The sequence below is a fragment of the Quercus suber genome, unplaced genomic scaffold (assembly GCF_002906115.3).
Source record: "Quercus suber isolate HL8 unplaced genomic scaffold, Cork oak 2.0 scaffold_101, whole genome shotgun sequence".
NCBI lineage: Eukaryota > Viridiplantae > Streptophyta > Magnoliopsida > Fagales > Fagaceae > Quercus > Quercus suber.
Window position 1 is genome coordinate 1,348,346 of NW_027069566.1, and position 18,366 is coordinate 1,366,711.

The following is an 18,366-nucleotide window of genomic DNA, read 5'->3' on the forward strand; positions in this document are numbered from 1 at the left end:
AGTTAGGATGAAAAAAGTTTTGAATTTACATACCCTAATGGAGCATAGTTTTAAAGTTTTAGGAGGTAAAATAGCAACTACGGTGTTTTTACGCCCCAATACTATTACTCTTGCGAAGGTGCAGGTGGTTTCACACTTTCACTTCGCATCTTCAACATTTTACATTGGTGGCAAAAGAATCTATAAAAGGTATGGTTCAATAATAGAACCGTGTGGGATATCGAGGTGTGGAAAGTTGGAAAAGAAAGTGACATATCACCATTTCCATCCTCGAATTATTATCAGAACTTAACATTTCAAAAACTATTAATTATTATCTTTCTTAATATAAAAAATGGAACTTTTCTACCTCTTATCTAAAATTTATTTATTTTTGGAATGGATAGGAGAAATCAAAGAAATCATAGAACTAATAACCTTTCACTAAAGATTAGTTTATCATGAATAGGCCAGAAAGAAGAATATATTTGATGCATTAATAATTTCAATTTCAACTTAATTATATATTTTGTATTTGCATAGATCGTTTTGCTTTATTCTTCAAATTTTTATATTAATTATACACTAATTGATGTGAATAATTTTTAAACAAAACTGTGTAAATTTTATACAATTTTCTATTATATACACACACTAAGTGCAAGCAAGGTTTTGAAACCTGAACCGGACCAAACGGTTCGACCGGAAAAACCGTGAACCTCTCCCAATCACAGTTCTTTAAGCTTAAGAACTGGTCTATGCCAAAAAAGCAGGGAACCATTCGAACCGCGGTTCAACCGCACAGCTCTGAGAACCGTGATCAAACCTCTTCTCACGGTTCCCTTTGAATCTGAACCTAAAAAAAAAAAAAAAAAAAGAACAAGCCGATCTAACCCAGTCTAGTGGTGGGGAGGAGGACGAACGACGACGGGGCGGCGGACGAGGTAGTGCTGGTGAACGCCGATCTTTGCTTGCCTTCAATCTGTGCACCATGATCTCCGCTGGCCTTCGATCTCTGGCGCTTTAGATTCTCCTCTCTCTCTCTCTTCTCTTTTCTCTGATGTGAACTGAATATGTGAATGTGAATCTTGAGAGTTGAGTAATAAATTGGGTCCGTATGAAAATGTGTGGTGGTTTTTATCCCTTAGTTTTATTTTTATTTTTTTTAATGTAATCGTGTGGTTTTTTTTTTTTTTTTTTTAAATTCAAATGTGTGGTATTTAATATTAAGAAATGGCAATTAAGAAATACAACCACAATATTTTCACAATAAATTTTAAGTAATAGATTGTTATTAGCTAATATTGATGAGTAAAAAAATAATTTCAGTGGTGGGTTCAAATTAGAACGTAACTAGTAACAACTTTCCACATAAAATTTTGATGTGATTCTTGTAAAAATATTGCGAAAAATATTGTGGATATAACATCACAATTCTTTCTTCATCTGCTTTTGTTTGTATTGCTTTTTTATCTCTTCCTTTAATTTCATTCACTTTCGTTTCTAGTGCTTTTTTAGGTTTGTGAATGTGACCTAGACAACTGGTCACGTGAGCATTAGAAAGTGGAACTTGGAAAGACAGTATGATGCTTTTAAATTTCTTTTTGTAAAAAGGGTTATTATTATTATTGGATAGATATTTCATATTTGGGCTATAGATGGATATATTAGACATAGTTAAAATATGGATTTATAGTTTTAATTGGACAATTTTAGTTAATTTTCTATTTTTTATTAATTTTATATTTTTATATATATATTTAAAATAATTATTAAATTAATTATGACGTTATCACGGTTCGACCTCAAAAACTTTGAACCTCTCACTTTTTCGGTTCAATAAACGGTCCGAGTCTGAAAACCTTAAGTGTAAGACTGTTTCGCATGGCATTGCAATCCACCACTGTTGGCAAAAGAATCATATAAAGTTGTGTTGAATAATGGAACCGTGTGGGGGTAATATGTCACCATTTCCTCGTAGTGTGAAAAAAAGAAAAAAGAAAAAAAAAAGTGAAAAATAATGTTTGGAAAAGAAAGAAAGTGATTTGGAAAAGTTGGAAAAGAAAGTGGGAAATAATGTTTGATTTTTTGTACCTAAATTATTATAAAAAGTTATTTTTTTCATTTCTATTTTTTTTCTCTAAACTATTAAAAAACCTCATTACTTTAAAAATGAACTTTTTAAAATTTGGAAACTAAAAACAAACTTTTAATAATATTTAGAGACCAAAAATAGTATTTTATCATTTTTCAACCGCATGAATGAAGTTGCATTTTTTGTGTTTTTTAGCGGCAGGTATTTAGCATTTTCCAATGGAGTACTATTGGCATCAAAATATTTGTGCAAAAATTTCTGTCCATTTTAGAATAAATTTTTTTTTCTATTGTTTGTTAAATTTACAAGTTTGATAAATTGTTTCTCTTTCTTCGTATACAACAACAATAATCCATTCTCTTTTTTTATCATTAGGAATTGTAAAAAAATTAATGAAAAACTAAAAACAAAATAAATAGTGTCAATGCAAATTTACACGATTATTATAGCAAACTCATAAATTTATATAATTATACACTAATTGATATGAGTAATATTTAGACAAAACTATGTAAATTTTATACATTTTTCTATTATACACCCACTAAAATGAGCAGTGTCATTGTCGATTCTAGGAAAGTGCTAGGTAGTTTCGCTTGGCATGGCAGTTCAACACTGTTGGCAAAAGAATCTTATAAAGTTTTGTTGAATAATGGAACCGTGTAGGGTAACAAGGTTTGGAAAAGTTGGAAAAGAAAGTGGGAAATAATGTCACCATTTCCCCGAAGTGTCCTGCTTATTATTGTCAGGACCCTAACATTAATTTCAAAACCTATATGGTTGTTAATTATAAAGAATGCAACTTTTCTACATCTTATCTAAAATTAATTTATTTTTGGAACGGATAGGAGAAATTATAGAAATCATAGAGCTAATAATATTTCACCAAAGATTAGTATATCATGTATAGGCCAGAAAGAAGAATACTTATTTGATGGATTAATAAGTTTAGTTTCAACTTAATTATATATTTTGTATTTGCATCGTTTTGCTTTGTTTTATAAATTTCTACATTAATTAACGACAATATATGTAAGAGTTCTTTTTGTAGATAACTGGCAAGACGAGCTCCACACCGTGGGCTGGCAATCCACTATGAAGAGTGGGGCCACCAATTTTTGCTTTTGCTTTAGAAAAATAGGCTTACAAAAAAAAAAAATAAAGGCATTCCCTAAAAGCCTTTTGTTTTGGCTGAATATTTCCTAAAGCATTAATCCTCCTGGCATTTTTGTTTCTTTCCTGAGAAGTTTGAAGGCTGAAGTAGTGAAAAGTTTTCTTCTTCCGCTTGTGTAAGTATTTTTAATTGAACAATTGTCGCTGTGACTGAGTTTACTGCTAGTATATCCATCTTTCAAAGTGGTTGGAGAATATGCAAGATTCTGAATAGGTAAAAGGCTAAGGTATGCTAAATATCAACTAATTTTGACACAGTTATATATTCTACTTTCTTTAATCATGTTATTTAATTTCCTCTGGTGCCATGGCCCTGAATTAACTCGATCGTATGTTGTACTCCACACTCATTTCATTTTATTTTTGTCTATACAGGAAGGGGAAGAAAAAAAATACAAGTAAAACAAGAAAAGGGGACATTGAAGATCAAATAAGGTAATTATTGGAATTATATTCATCCAATTTATTTATTTTTTGACAGTAAAAAAAAGGTAGACATATTCAGCCATGTTAAAGATCAAAGGAAGTAAATGAAAAGTGACAGATCTAAGCCATCTCATTGCTCTTAGGAAAACGATAATAATATGCCTTGTCTAAGTTATTGTACTAGTCAATTTAATTTAATTCAAGAAGGTGCATCAAATTATTTATTTATTCTCGTTAAACAATAAATTTTGATTATGCGTAGTTAGAGATATCCTATCCAGACTTGGACCCGGCCGAATCGTTCATCTTGGTGGAATTTGAATTGAAGGTTGTTCGATCCGATCACTTGGTCTATCGAGGCCAAAATAGTGCCATTCTTAGTATATATGGCGACACTAAAACCTGCCATGAACGGGTCGATCACTTGGTTGACACTAAAACCAACTTCAGTTGACCCATGGAGAGCCCTGTGCATAATAAAGTCATACACTTAACCCTACATTGGAGTTTAGTTCGTGATATTTTTTATCCATGGAATCACATCCTAACTATATTAGAATATAAGATTATCACATTTGATTTCTTATTCATATTGGCAAAGCTTGGGTCTAGTGCATTGGATCACTAGAGCCAAACCATGTCCTATTCATATTACATATCTTTGACAAAAATATCTATAAACCACTAAATTGACCAAAATAACCCTATGACCTAAAAACTAATCAAAATAACTCGATCTCCAAAATGACAATAAATCCTCTTGAAATCTTTAAATGACAGAAATACTCCAAAACTTCCAAACTAAACAAAATATTTATGAAATTTCCAAAATGATCAAAATACTCCCCACCAGCTACCTAAAAAACTTGAAAGTAACGAAAATACTTCCCAAAATTTGCAAAACAACAAAAGCCCTCCCGAAATAACAAAATATTCATGAAACCTCCAAATAGCTAAAATATCCCCTAGATACCAAAATCACAAAAATGACTAAAATATCCCCAAAGATCTCCAAAATTATGCCCACAATCCTTCAAAATTATCGAAATATCTTCAAACCTCCAAGACACCCCTAAAACCTCTAAAATGATAAAAATAACCACAAGATACCCAAAACACCTCTCCCCAAAAGGTACAAAATGCAAAAAATATCCCTAAAATTTTTTAAATAACCAAATTATATATATACACCTTATACAAACATAGCAAATGCTTTAAAAATTTATAAATTATTTTTATTCTCCAACAATATAGGATATATGTACAAGATACATTTTAGATCCATAAACCACCATGTGTGAAGCTCATAAAAACCAAAAAAAATAAAAACTGCCAAGTGAAGTCAAAGATTCCAACTTCTTAAAGCCCTTCATTTAGTTTTCAAGGATTCTTTACTTCCTAAAAAATGTATTAGGGTGAAGGTGATGGTGCATTTGGACCTAACAATAACTTCGATTCTCTCAGCACAATATATATACACACACACACACACACACTTACACTTGCCTCATCACACCCGTTTTGCGCGTGCAATAACACCTTTTTTTTTTTTTTGGGGTCTAGTGTCATAATTTTCCCTTTTTAAAAAAAAAAAAAATTGCATAAATTAGTTTTGAAGACATGGATTAGTAGGAGAACATCCTATTTTGTAGGCATTTAAGGTGGAGTTGGAGATATTTTTTACCGAGTTTTTTTCAAGTTTTTTCCCTATTAAATGTAAGGTTTCGGGGTATTTTTGAACCACATAAAAGTCCAATCCAAAGTAGAAAATTAAGAGAAATATAATAAGTCGTTACTGGCATTATCATTTTCCCTTGGTATATATAGTATAGCCTAGAGTAGAAAATTAAGGGAAATTACACCAATCTTTATAAAAAAAAAATTTGACATTAATCTCAAAATTTTAGGAAATGAGAGTCTCACTCCTAAACTCTGTGATAAATATTATTAACATATTTTATCAAAATATGTGATTCGTCTTTGACTATTTCTATTTTTGTTGACTACTTTTTCTTTGTTAATTAATAATGTTTTTATTTTGTCTTTGACTTATTGATGAAATAATTATTTATCCCTAGGTTACTTGATTTTTCCAAAAAATTAGAAAGATTTGATTAAAATAGGATAATCCAAGGGTGCAAAAGAGATTTTATAATATATGTTATATTTATTATAGAGCTCAAGGGGATAATTTGAGGATCGATGTTTCTTTATACCTCAAGAGAGGGGGAAATTTTCCGTTTAGAATTATTTTAGCAAATATGTTGTTAGTTAGTATATTTTTGAAACATTTTAGCAAACTATCATCTCGAGCTTTAGTTGCTCTAGTTCTTTGAGGGAATTTGAGTCTTTAATACTCGAGTTCTAAGTGTGGCAAAACTGAGGTGATCATAAAAATCCATGTGTACCTGCTTTCTTCTTCCTTCTTTCTTCTTTCTCCAAATCTCTTCTTCTCCTTCTTCAACCTACTTTCTACTTTCTCTAGCTTTCTTGTTCTTTCTTCTTTCTCCAGATCTTCTTCTTCTCCTTTCTCAAACATCCAAACCCATTTCTCAAGCACCCAAACCCAAAAATTAGAAAAATACTCATTTGTCCATACCCAAATCAAAACATAACCCCACGGTACAGAGCAACAGACCTCTATATTGAGGTTTTGATCTCGGTACTAGAGTGGTGGTGAGCAGTGTTGATGTATGTAGCTTGGGTTCGTTTTTGATCTGGCTCTTTTCTCTCTCTCTCTCTTAGCTTGAGCTTATTTTTGGTTTTACGGTTTTGGATGAAATGTAATGGTGTGCTTTAGAGAACTCAAGTTCCACATGGATAATTTTCCACATCAGCTCTTACCATCATATGGAACTTGAGCCTTAAAGACTCGAATTTGATAAGCAATCTCGAGTCCCACAAACTTGAGGTGCTAGTTTACAAATATGTTTCATAAATATGCTAACTAACGAAATTGTTCCAAAAATCACATTAAATAGAAAAAAAAATCTCTCTAGAGAGATTGATGAAATTTTCCTAAAAAATTAATTAATTATATATATATATATATAAGTTGAAGAGTGACATTTATTGTTGTTACGTTTCTGTTGAGCCACATCATCCACTTATTTTCTACCTCTTCTTTCCTCTTTTTAAACTTTTCTTCAAAAAAAAAACTATCTTCTCCTTGTTAGTCCACAAACCACACTTACTATTACACTTCCTTCAATCTTTCCTCTCCATCTTTGTCTCTTTATCTCCCAACTACTTTCTACTTTACCATTACACTTCATCATATTCCCTTTCTTATATTTTGACTCTTCTTCTCCCTATTTTATTTTGTATAAATTTGATATTATTTCTCTCATTTAATCCATATTTTTCCCACACAAAAATTGTTAGTACTCTCTCTCTCTCTCTCTTTTGGTGGATTTATGTTCTTTCTTATAACTCTAATTAAGTTTGATAGTTTTTATTTTATTTTATAAATATGTGTTTTGGCATTGTGTTTTTTTATAACTTTGGTTAAATTTTGGATTGGATTAAGACTTAGTTTTTTTAGGAAATAAAAATTTGAGTTTATATCAAAACACAATCTACATGGCTATGGATTTGACTATGCCTACCAATTATTTGAATAATAAATTATTATGAAGTCTATCTTTTATTTCTTTGGTTTCATTTTAATTTTTGTTAAAATAAAACTGTAATTTTGTGATGAGTTTTGATTATTATGATAATCTCCTTATTCCTTAAAAAATGATAAATTTGAAAACTATAAAATTAGTTGTATATTAAGCAAATATAACACACTACAGCAGAAGTGAGAAAAATACAGTTCACCTTAAAAATAAAAAAAAAAATCAAACAAACCAAAAGTAATAGAATGATATATTTGTAAAGAAAGAAAATTATTGTAGAAATCTTTTTTTTTAATAGTCAATAATTGAAGTAATTGTTACTTTAATAAGGAAAACTTTTTTTTATTTTTTGGAGAGACAAAATAAGGAAACTAATTGAGCTTGTGTTGTATCATTTATGCCTTACCACTGGTGGACTCCGCTTATTGAGGAAAGTAGCGTCCATGTAAAGAGAAGTATTATAGACTTATAGTAATAATCTTTTGATTCTTACGGTACATTGAGTAATCTTGATACCAATTGCTAAAGTTGATGATTCAATTCCTTTTACATATATAAAAATAAAAAAAGGAGAAAGAATCTCTTACCATCTTTTTTCATCTTGACAGGTGAATAGCAAGGAGAATTGGAAGCAAGTGCAATTAATTCCTCAATTTACTTTATTGCGCGCAGTTGGTGGCAATTGTTTCCTTGTCACTTGTACCCACTAGTGTGTCAACGAGGTATACCTCGAATTTTGAAATTTTCACTTTATCTTTAATCTTGTTCCCTGTTTAAGAAGTATAACAGTCTTTTATTTTCAGATAGGATGGACATATTGACGCGATGCACGGGCTCCACTGCAGCCGAAGTTGTAAAATGCACAGCAAAGCCCGTCATACGTCATGTTGGTTATTTGTTCCGTTTCAAGAAAACTCTCTCTCTCTCTCTTTTGGTGGATTTATGTTCTTTCTTATAACTCTAATTAAGTTTGATAGTTTTTATTTTATTTTATAAATATGTGTTTTGGCATTGTGTTTTTTTATAACTTTGGTTAAATTTTGGATTGGATTAAGACTTAGTTTTTTTAGGAAATAAAAATTTGAGTTTATATCAAAACACAATCTACATGGCTATGGATTTGACTATGCCTACCAATTATTTGAATAATAAATTATTATGAAGTCTATCTTTTATTTCTTTGGTTTCATTTTAATTTTTGTTAAAATAAAACTGTAATTTTGTGATGAGTTTTGATTATTATGATAATCTCCTTATTCCTTAAAAAATGATAAATTTGAAAACTATAAAATTAGTTGTATATTAAGCAAATATAACACACTACAGCAGAAGTGAGAAAAATACAGTTCACCTTAAAAATAAAAAAAAAAATCAAACAAACCAAAAGTAATAGAATGATATATTTGTAAAGAAAGAAAATTATTGTAGAAATCTTTTTTTTTAATAGTCAATAATTGAAGTAATTGTTACTTTAATAAGGAAAACTTTTTTTTATTTTTTGGAGAGACAAAATAAGGAAACTAATTGAGCTTGTGTTGTATCATTTATGCCTTACCACTGGTGGACTCCGCTTATTGAGGAAAGTAGCGTCCATGTAAAGAGAAGTATTATAGACTTATAGTAATAATCTTTTGATTCTTACGGTACATTGAGTAATCTTGATACCAATTGCTAAAGTTGATGATTCAATTCCTTTTACATATATAAAAATAAAAAAAGGAGAAAGAATCTCTTACCATCTTTTTTCATCTTGACAGGTGAATAGCAAGGAGAATTGGAAGCAAGGGCAATTAATTCCTCAATTTACTTTATTGCGCGCAGTTGGTGGCAATTCTTTCCTTGTCACTTGTACCCACTAGTGTGTCAACGAGGTATACCTCGAATTTTGAAATTTTCACTTTATCTTTAATCTTGTTCCCTGTTTAAGAAGTATAACAGTCTTTTATTTTTAGATAGGATGGACATATTGACGCGATGCACGGGCTCCACTGCAGCCGAAGTTGTAAAATGCACAGCAAAGCCCGTCATACGTCATGTTGGTTATTTGTTCCGTTTCAAGAAAGCTGTTGATGATCTTACCAAAGCAAAAACAGACCTGCAATTAGAGCAGCAAAAGGTGCAAGAGGCTATCGTGCGAGCTGCAATGAACACTGAGGTTGTTGAGAAGGATGTTGAAAGGTGGTTGGCAAATGTGAATCAACTCTTGGAAGAAGTACAGGCTTTGGAAAATAAAGTACAAGTAAACTTGAGGCTCTGTAACGGCTGGTGTCCTTATTGGATTCGGCAATACAATTTATGTAAGGAAGCCATACAGAAGACAAATGTTGTCAAAGAACTCCAAGATAAGGGCAAATTTTCTGAATTGACCCATCGTGCTCCGACTCCTGGCATAGAGATCTTTTCATCTAGTGATTTCAAGGTGTTTGAATCTAGAAACTTGGCTTTCCAAAAAATTATGGAGGCATTGCATGAGGATAACAATAAAGGGATTGCACTGTATGGAATGGGAGGGATTGGGAAAACAACCCTGGTGAAGGAAGTATACAAGAAAGTCAAAGAATTGAATATTTTCAATGACATTGTGATGATTGTTGTGTCCCGAACTCCTGACGTTAGAAGAATTCAAGGTGAAATTGCAGATTGTTTACATTTGAAACTTGAAGAGGAGAGTGTTACTTTTAGAGCAAATCGAATATGCTCAAGAATAAAGAGTGTAGAGAAGATCCTCATAATTGTGGATGATGTCTGGGACTTTGTCGAGTTAAAAGATTTTGGAATTCCATTTCCTGATGATCACAAGGGTTGCAGGATACTTTTAACTACACGAAGTAAGCATGTATGCCATTTAATGCTTTGTCATCAAAGGATGATTTCATTAAATTTCTTATCGGAGAAAGAATCGTTGGCTTTAATGAAAAGCATAGTTGGTGATAACCCAGACTTGAATGATGTGATGCTGAAAGTAGTTGAAGAATGCAAAGGTTTGCCTATAGCAATCAGTACTGTAGGAAAGGCTCTTAAAGGCAAAACTCTAAATGAGTGGAATGTGGCAATGTATGAACTAAGAAGGTCTAGACTTGTGGACATAGAAGGTGTTAATGAAGAAAAAAATACTTATGTATGTATTAAGTGGAGTTATGATCAATTAAAACGCAAAACCAAGTTATGTTTTTTGTTGTGCTCTTTATTTCCAGAAGATTATAATATTCCTATGGAGGAATTGACTAGATATGCCATGGGACTAGAGGAAGATGAAGATTTTCACTCACTTGATGAAGCAAGGAGCCAAGTGCGTGCAGCAATCAATAGCCTCAAAGATTCTTCTTTACTACTAGAAGGTTCTAGAAAAGAATTTGTGAAGATGCATGACATGGTTCGTGATATTGGCTTATGGATAACATCAAAAGGGGAAAATGAATTCGAGATAAGAGCCTGCACTCGTTTAGAGAGAAACACAAACTTTGAAAGAGCCACAGCTATCTCCTTGATTGATTTCAACACCAAGCAACTTCCTGAAAAATTGGTATGTCCAAGACTCAACATTTTGTTATTGGGTGGAATTCGAAGTTCCAAAGAAATATCTAACTCATTGTTTGAAGGGATGAATTGTCTCAAGGTTTTAAAACTACATAAAATAAGCTTATCATCACAATCACTCGAATTATTGACAAACCTTCGGACCTTATATTTGGAAAACTGCAATTTCAATGATGACCTCTCTTCATTGGGAAAGTTAAAGAGACTTGAGACTTTAAGCTTTTACGGATGTGGAATGGTTGCATTGCCAAGTGAATTAGGGGAAATGGCGAGTTTAAAAATGCTAGATTTGACCAATTGTTATCGACTGAAACAGATTCCGCCAAATGTGATACCGAGATTATCCCAATTAGAAGAACTAATCATTAATAGGGGCTTCGAGAATTGGGATGTTAAAGGGACAACCCCAGAAATAAGCAACGCTGACTTATCAGAGTTGAACTCATTACCCCGCTTGGTTATTCTATCTCTAGAGTTGTACTCGAAGCATTTACCCTAAGGCTTTGTTTTCCCGGACTTGCATAGATATTTCATATCGATTGGTTGCCCGTTCCGCACTCCTGTGACACCTCACTACTATAGTAGTTTAACTCAAGAACCTTAGAAATCAAATATTTGAATGCCTCCTCAATAAACGCATTGAAGTCATTGTTCCGTACTGTGGAATATATTTCGATTCAGTCTCGTGAGATGGAATGCATTGTTGATACAATTCATACCGTTACATCTTGTAATTTGGTCAAACTATATCTAAAGAGAATGAGCTGTCTGAGAACAATATGCGAGGGGCCCAACCAGTATGAAATCTTCAGCAATCTCACAGTTTTAGCCGCATCCGGATGCCCAAGATTGATCAGTCTCTTCTCGCCGTCCCTTGCTCAAAGTCTAAAAAAGCTGAAAGAACTCTCTCTTCACCAATGCAATGAAATGAAGCAAATAATTTCAGAGGAGGGAATGATGACGAGGTAAATAAGCACTGATGAAGCCATCAAGCTTTCCCTATGAGAACGATCATCCTCATACGGACGAGAACGTCCTCATGATGAGCAACGTAGAAGGCCACGGTACTGACGAGGATATTCAGTCCCTTTAATGCAGTCAACTGAACGGTTACACTTCCAACTGTACGAACCGTTTGGAGACATTGATGCCTCATTACACAGCCCCGAAGCATTACCCAATGGAGCATTAAGACCTCCATAACTCCTCCAACGGCTAGGGACGATGAGAACAGATATAAAACCCATACACTCCCACGAAGGGGACAGGGAGACAAGTAAGAAAGAATATTGCTGATTTGCTCTTTCTGTTCATTTTGTTGCTTTTCTTAAAAAAGAGAATCCTATATTCTAACTTTGGCATCAGAGGCATTGTGGCAGGCACCACACCGGTGTCTATCTCGGAAGGCCGAAGGATTAGCTCCGTCCGACGAACATCACTGACAGGTTTACACTTATCAGTTTGGCGCCGTCTGTGGGAACGACATTGTTTTCGTGTTCAGACTCGAAATAGTAGTTCCTTATTCTTGTTCTTTTCAAGATGGAGTCTAATCAAGACGCTGCAACCCTAGCTCAGCAAGTTCAAGCCCTTGCAGCCACCGTTGAAGAACTAACTAAGCAAAACCAAGAAATGAGATTACGGCTTCAGTAAGAGGAAAATCGTTCGAAGGGAAATTAGGAAGATGAGGGGGATAGCAACAGAAGAAGTGACCATCGAAGGCCTAACACTCCCGTCGAGCAAAATTCAGATATTCTTCGGGAGATGAGGAGGGAGATGGACGAACTAAGAAACGCCATCAAAGAGAAAATAGAGCGGAGCGTGGATCGGATGGTCCGGGCGACGGATTCGCCATTCACAACAGCGGTTCTCGACTGCCCAGTGCTGTCGAAATTTCGGTTGCCTCAGCTCGAGCCCTTCAACTGGCTGAAGGACCCTCAAGATCATCTAAACACCTTCAAGACGACCCTGGGACTTCAACAGCCCCCAGATGAAATATTGTGTCGCTCCTTCCCAACTACACTAAGGGGAGCTGCCCGAGAGTGGTTCACGAAGTTGCCAACATCGTCAATCGATACGTTCGAGCAGTTGAGCAACGCTTTACTGCGTCACTTTATTGGAGGACAACGACCAAAGAGGACCGCTGACCACTTGCTTACCGTCAGGCAGGGAGAAAAAGAAACCTTGAGGTCATATGTACAACGTTTCACGAGGGAAACACTGGAGGTAGATGAAGCCGACGATATGGTGCAGCTGACGACCTTCAAGGCAGGGCTGAGGTCCAGGGATCTCGTCAGCTCACTCGCGAAGAACTCCCCAAAGACGATGGCTGAAATGCTCCTCAAGGCGCAGAAGTACATGAACGCTGAAGACGCATTGGCTACTATCAAGGACGCGGACAGACCAGGGGACAAAGGAAGAAAAGAAGATGATCGTAGAGGGCAGAAGCGGGACCGTCCAGATCGTCGAATCAGTGACGGAGTCAGAAGAAAGGATGACAAAAATCCACGAACGGTAAAATTCACCCCTCTCGTTATGCCTGTTGCCAAAATTTTGGCGCAGATTAAGGACGAACATTATCTTAAGTGGCCACGGCCACTACACTCATCTCCCAACGTCCGCGACAAAAGTAAGTACTGCCGATTCCACAAAGATCACGGCCACTACACTGAAGATTGTAGGGATCTTAAAGAGCAGATAGAAGAGTTGATACGGAGGGGGAAGTTGCAGAAATTTGTAAAGAAGGGGGAACACAGCAAATTTCGAGAAGAAAACAAAGGCCAACAGGGGTCTTCCTCCAGGAACGACGGCTGTCAATCACAACCCCCTCAAAATGTGGTCGGGGAAATACAGACGATCGCCGGGGGGCCTACCACTGGGGGCTCATTCAAGTCACTCAAGAAAACACATCAACGACAAGTGAATAGCATCCACGTGACACACCTGCCAAAGCAGAGACGAACCGATCAGGATATGACCTTCAACGAAAATGACTCTCGAGGAGTGAAACAGCCACACAATGACCCCTTGGTCATAAAGCTCACAATAGAAGGGTTCAACACAAAGAAGGTCCTCGTGGACAATGGTAGCTCTGCTGATATCATTTACTTTTCTGCATTCCAACAGTTGAAGCTGGATCCCAACAGACTTCGTCCATTTGACTCTCCACTCGTTAGTTTCAGCGGTGACAGAGTGTATCCTAGAGGCATAGTGACGCTGACAGTCACAGTAGGGACGGACCCAAAACAGTTAACTCGTCAGATAGACTTTTTGGTAGTTGATAGTCCGTCATCATATAATGTCATTATCGGAAGGCCAGCACTCAACAAGTGGAAGGCGTCCACATCCACGTACTGCTTGAAGATGAAATTTCCAACGGATGACGGTGTTGGTAAGGTCAAAGGAGACCAAGTTCTAGCTCGAGAATGTTATCAAGCTGTTTTAGCAGCTAAGGAGAACCACACGTGGACCGTAGAAGAAGAAGAGGAAGAAAAAGTGGAAGCACTGGAAGTGGTGGAATTGATCGAGGGGGAAGTGACGAAAACAACCAGAATAGGGACGACGTTAAGTCCTGAAATGAGGACGAGGCTCATTCAATTTCTCAGGGAGAACTTGGATGTCTTTGCCTGGAGCCATGACGACATGCCAGGTATATCTTCAGAAGTTATTCAACACAAACTGAACGTAGACCTCGAAAAGAGACCCGTCAAGCAGAGACGAAGAACCTTTGCGCCAGAAAAGGACCAAGCAATTGCTGACGAGGTAAACAAACTCCTGACTGCGGGCTTTATCAAAGAGGTGTACTATCCAGACTGGCTGGCTAATGTCGTCCTGGTAAAGAAAGCGAATGGAAAATGGAGAATGTGCGTGGATTTCACAGACTTGAACAAGGCCTGCCCAAAGTACAGTTTCCCGCTCCCCAGGATAGACCAGCTAGTAGACTCTACGGCCGGGCATAAGCTGTTAACATTCATGGATGCATTCTCAGGGTACAACCAGATAAAAATGGCTGACGAGGATCAGGACAAAATCGCCTTCATCACCAGTCAGGGACTCTACTGTTATAAGGTAATGCCCTTCGGTCTGAAGAATGCCGGAGCAACCTATCAAAGGCTAGTAAACAAAATGTTCGTCAAACAAATAGGCAGGAATGTGGAAGTGTACGTCGACGACATGCTCGTCAAGAGCAAGGAAGAACTTGAGCATCTGGACGACCTTAAGGAGACATTCGACACCCTTAAGCAATACCAAATGAAGTTGAACCCTGGTAAGTGTGTCTTCGGTGTCACCTCCGAAAAATTCCTCAGGTTCATGGTGTCCCAGAGAGGAATAGAAGCAAACCCTGAGAAGGTGCAGGCCATACTCAATATGACATCGCCTAAGTCCGTCAAGGAAGTCCAGAAGTTGACTGGCCGGATTGCAGCGCTTAACAGATTCGTGTCGAGAGCAACGGACAAATGCTTGCCATTCTTCAAGACCCTGAAGCAGGCCTTCGAATGGACTGACGAATGTGAAGCGGCCTTCCAAGAGCTGAAGCGTTACCTCAGCAACCCACCACTCCTGAGCCCGTCCAAAGAAGGCGAAAACCTTTATTTATACCTGACCGTTTCCTCTACGGCCGTCAGTGCAGCCTTGATACGAGAAGAAAACAGGAAACAGCTCCCAGTCTACTACGTTAGTCAAGCTTTCCAAGGAGCTGAATTCAAGTACCCAAAGATCGAGAAAATCACGTTTGCATTGATAGTAGCTTCGCGCAAGCTCAGGCAATACTTCCAGGAAAACCCAATAGTGGTAATGACGGACCAACCCATCAAGAAGTCTATGAACAGACCCGAAGCAGCCGGGAGGATGGTCCAATGGGCAATCGAACTCAGCCAATTCGACGTGGAATACCATCCCAGGACGGCCATCAAAGCACAAGCTCTGGCTGACTTCATCACTGAGTTCACCTGTCCAGACGAGCCGAGTCCTGCCACCAGGAATGAAACATGGATGGTGCAGACCGACGGTTCGTCAGCACAAAAAAGGGGAGGAGTAGGGGTCGTCATAATCACTCCCGAGGGTGAGATACTGAAGTACGGGATACAGCTAAGATTCCCGGCGACTAACAACGAAGCTGAATACGAAGGGATTCTAACAGGTCTAAGGCTTGGAAGAGAGCTCGGGGCTAAGAACCTATTAGTCCAGAACGATTCAAAGGTAATAATTGGGCAGGTCAGAGGAGAATACAAAGCAAAAGAGGAAAGAATGCAGAAGTACCTCAGGTTGACGAAACGCTTGATTCAAGAGTTTGAAAAAGTGGAGTTCGTCCGAATTCCGAGAAGTCAGAATATGGTTGCAGACGAAGTCTCAAAGATAGCTTCGTCAGAAGAGACAGAACCAAGGGCAGACCTGATGATGGAGATATAGAGAAACCCCAGCATAGAAGAAGTTTCAACACTCACAGTTGAGGGCACAAATAACTGGATGACACCCATCATATCCTTCCTCCAGGATGGCCACCTACCCCAAAACGCAGACGAAGCAAGGAAGATAAAGAAGAGATCCGCCAGATTCACAATCCTCAATGATGCCTTGTACAAAAGAGGCTTCTCAATGCCTTACTTGAGGTGTGTGGATGAAGGAGAGGCCAAGTACGTCCTGAGAGAGGTTCATGAAGGGATTTGCGGAGATCATGCAGGCCCAAAATCCCTGGTAAGAAAAATTACACGAGCAGGTTTCTTCTGGCCAACCATGCAAGAGGATGCAGCAAGGTTCGTCAAAAAATGTGACAAATGTCAGAGGTTCGGGAACATTCAGAGGCTACCATCAGAAAAGCTGACGACGATAACATCTCCATGGCCATTTGCGCAATGGGGAATCGACATCGTCGGCCCACTGCCTCAGGGCAAAGGTCAGGTAAAATTCTTACTAGTTGCTATTGACTATTTCACTAAGTGGGTTGAAGCAGAAGCATTGGCAACCATCACCGAGGCCAGAATCCAGGGGTTTGTATGGAAGAATATAGTTTGCAGGTTCGGGATCCCACAGACGATCATATCGGACAACGGATGACAATTCGATAGCCAGAGTTTCAGGGGCTTCTGCTCGGGCTTGGGCATCAAGAACAAGTTCTCGTCACCAGGCCACCCACAGGCGAATGGACAAACGAAAGTGACGAACCGCACGTTACTCAAGATCATAAAGACCAAGCTGGATGACGCGAAAGGAGCCTGGCCAGAAGAACTCCCCAACGTCTTGTGGGCCTACAGAACCACGGTTAGAACCCCAACGGGAGAAACCCCCTTCAGACTCACCTATGGAATCGAAGCAGTGATTCCTGTCGAAGTGGGAATAACTAGCACCAGGAGAGAAGCATTTAACGAAGAAGAAAACGACGACCTGCTATGAGTTGACCTAGACTGCCTTGACGAAGTTAGAGACAAAGCATTCAGCAAGATGACGGAGTACCAGAAAAAGATGACAGACTACTACAACAGGAGGGTGAAGCTCAGAAGACTCAACATAGGGGACCTCGTCCTACGCAAAGTGACCCAGGCAACCAAAGATCCAGCCCAAGGAAAGCTTGGCCCCACATGGGAAGGGCCATACAAAGTCGTTCACTACTCCAGACAAGGCAGCTACCACCTGGAGACCTTAGACGGACAAAGGCTCCCGAGACCATGGAACATCGAACACTTGAAGAAATACCATCAATAGATGTAATGGAAAGACATGTCCGTCATTTACAATCAATAAACAAATTATTCAGCCAATATTTGTGTGTAAACATGCCCGGGGAAACTAACGAAAGCCAAAAATATGGCCAAGTAACAAGATTCCGCCTAGACGGATGTAAGTTACTGACAAGGATAACTCGGTGATTAAAGCCAAAAATATGGCCAAGTAACAAGATTCCGCCTAGACGGATGTAAGTTATTGACGAGGATCACTTGTTGATTAAAGCCAAGAATATGGCCGAGTAACAAGATTCCGCCTGGACGGATGTAAGTTACCGACGAATATCACTTAGTGATTAAAAAGCCGAAGAAGGCTAATTGACAAGATTCCGCCTAAACGGATGTAAGTCAATGACGAAGATCACTTAGTGATTAAAAAGCCGAAGAAGGCTAATTGACAAGATTCCGCCTAGACGGATGTAAGTCAATGACGAAGATAACTTAGTGATTAAAAAGCTAAAAGAAGGCTAAGCGACGAAATTCTGCCTAGACGGATGTAAGTCACCCACGAAGATCACTAAAAAGCCAGAAACGGCTAAGTGATAAAAAAAAAAAACCTGCCTAGACGGAGACAAATTACAAACATGCATCAAACAAAAAGAGGAACGGGCAATCACAAATATAGGTAAGAAATAAGATTAAAGGCCAGAGGCTAAAAAGGCCCATTGTTTCTGCAACTAAAAGCCCATAAATGCTGGGCTAAAGATATCGTTCCCAAAATAAAAAGATTGTTTGACAAATAGATTTACAAAAAAAAAAAAAAAAAAAAAAAACCCAAAACATAAAGGGCACCAAAAAAGAAAGAAATTTTTTTTAA

At 37.3% G+C, this 18,366-nt stretch overlaps 1 protein-coding gene, 1 long non-coding RNA gene and 1 pseudogene across 2 annotated transcripts in view; 2 read left to right on the forward strand and 1 right to left on the reverse strand.

The window, feature by feature from the left end:
• Positions 1–599: 599 nt before the first annotated feature.
• On the reverse strand, positions 600–1,108 carry LOC136068146 (uncharacterized). The gene is made up of 2 exons (XR_010629546.1): positions 874–1,108; positions 600–835 (listed from the first exon to the last, which is right to left on the reverse strand). It is a non-coding gene; the product is annotated as an uncharacterized LOC136068146 (long non-coding RNA).
• Positions 1,109–3,234: 2,126 nt separating this feature from the next.
• LOC136068158 (disease resistance protein At4g27190-like) overlaps positions 3,235–18,366 on the forward strand; it is a 74,375-nt pseudogene continuing 59,243 nt past the window's right edge.
• Positions 9,066–18,366, forward strand: part of LOC111996605 (uncharacterized) — a 21,229-nt gene continuing 11,928 nt past the window's right edge. Inside the window, exons 1-4 of the mRNA XM_024028590.2 lie at positions 9,066–9,167; positions 9,249–11,326; positions 12,511–16,176; positions 16,324–16,728. Of these exons, the coding sequence (XP_023884358.2) occupies positions 9,254–11,326; positions 12,511–16,176; positions 16,324–16,728 (6,144 nt within the window). The 5' untranslated portion in view covers positions 9,066–9,167; positions 9,249–9,253. The remainder of the gene's footprint in view (positions 9,168–9,248; positions 11,327–12,510; positions 16,177–16,323; positions 16,729–18,366) is intronic.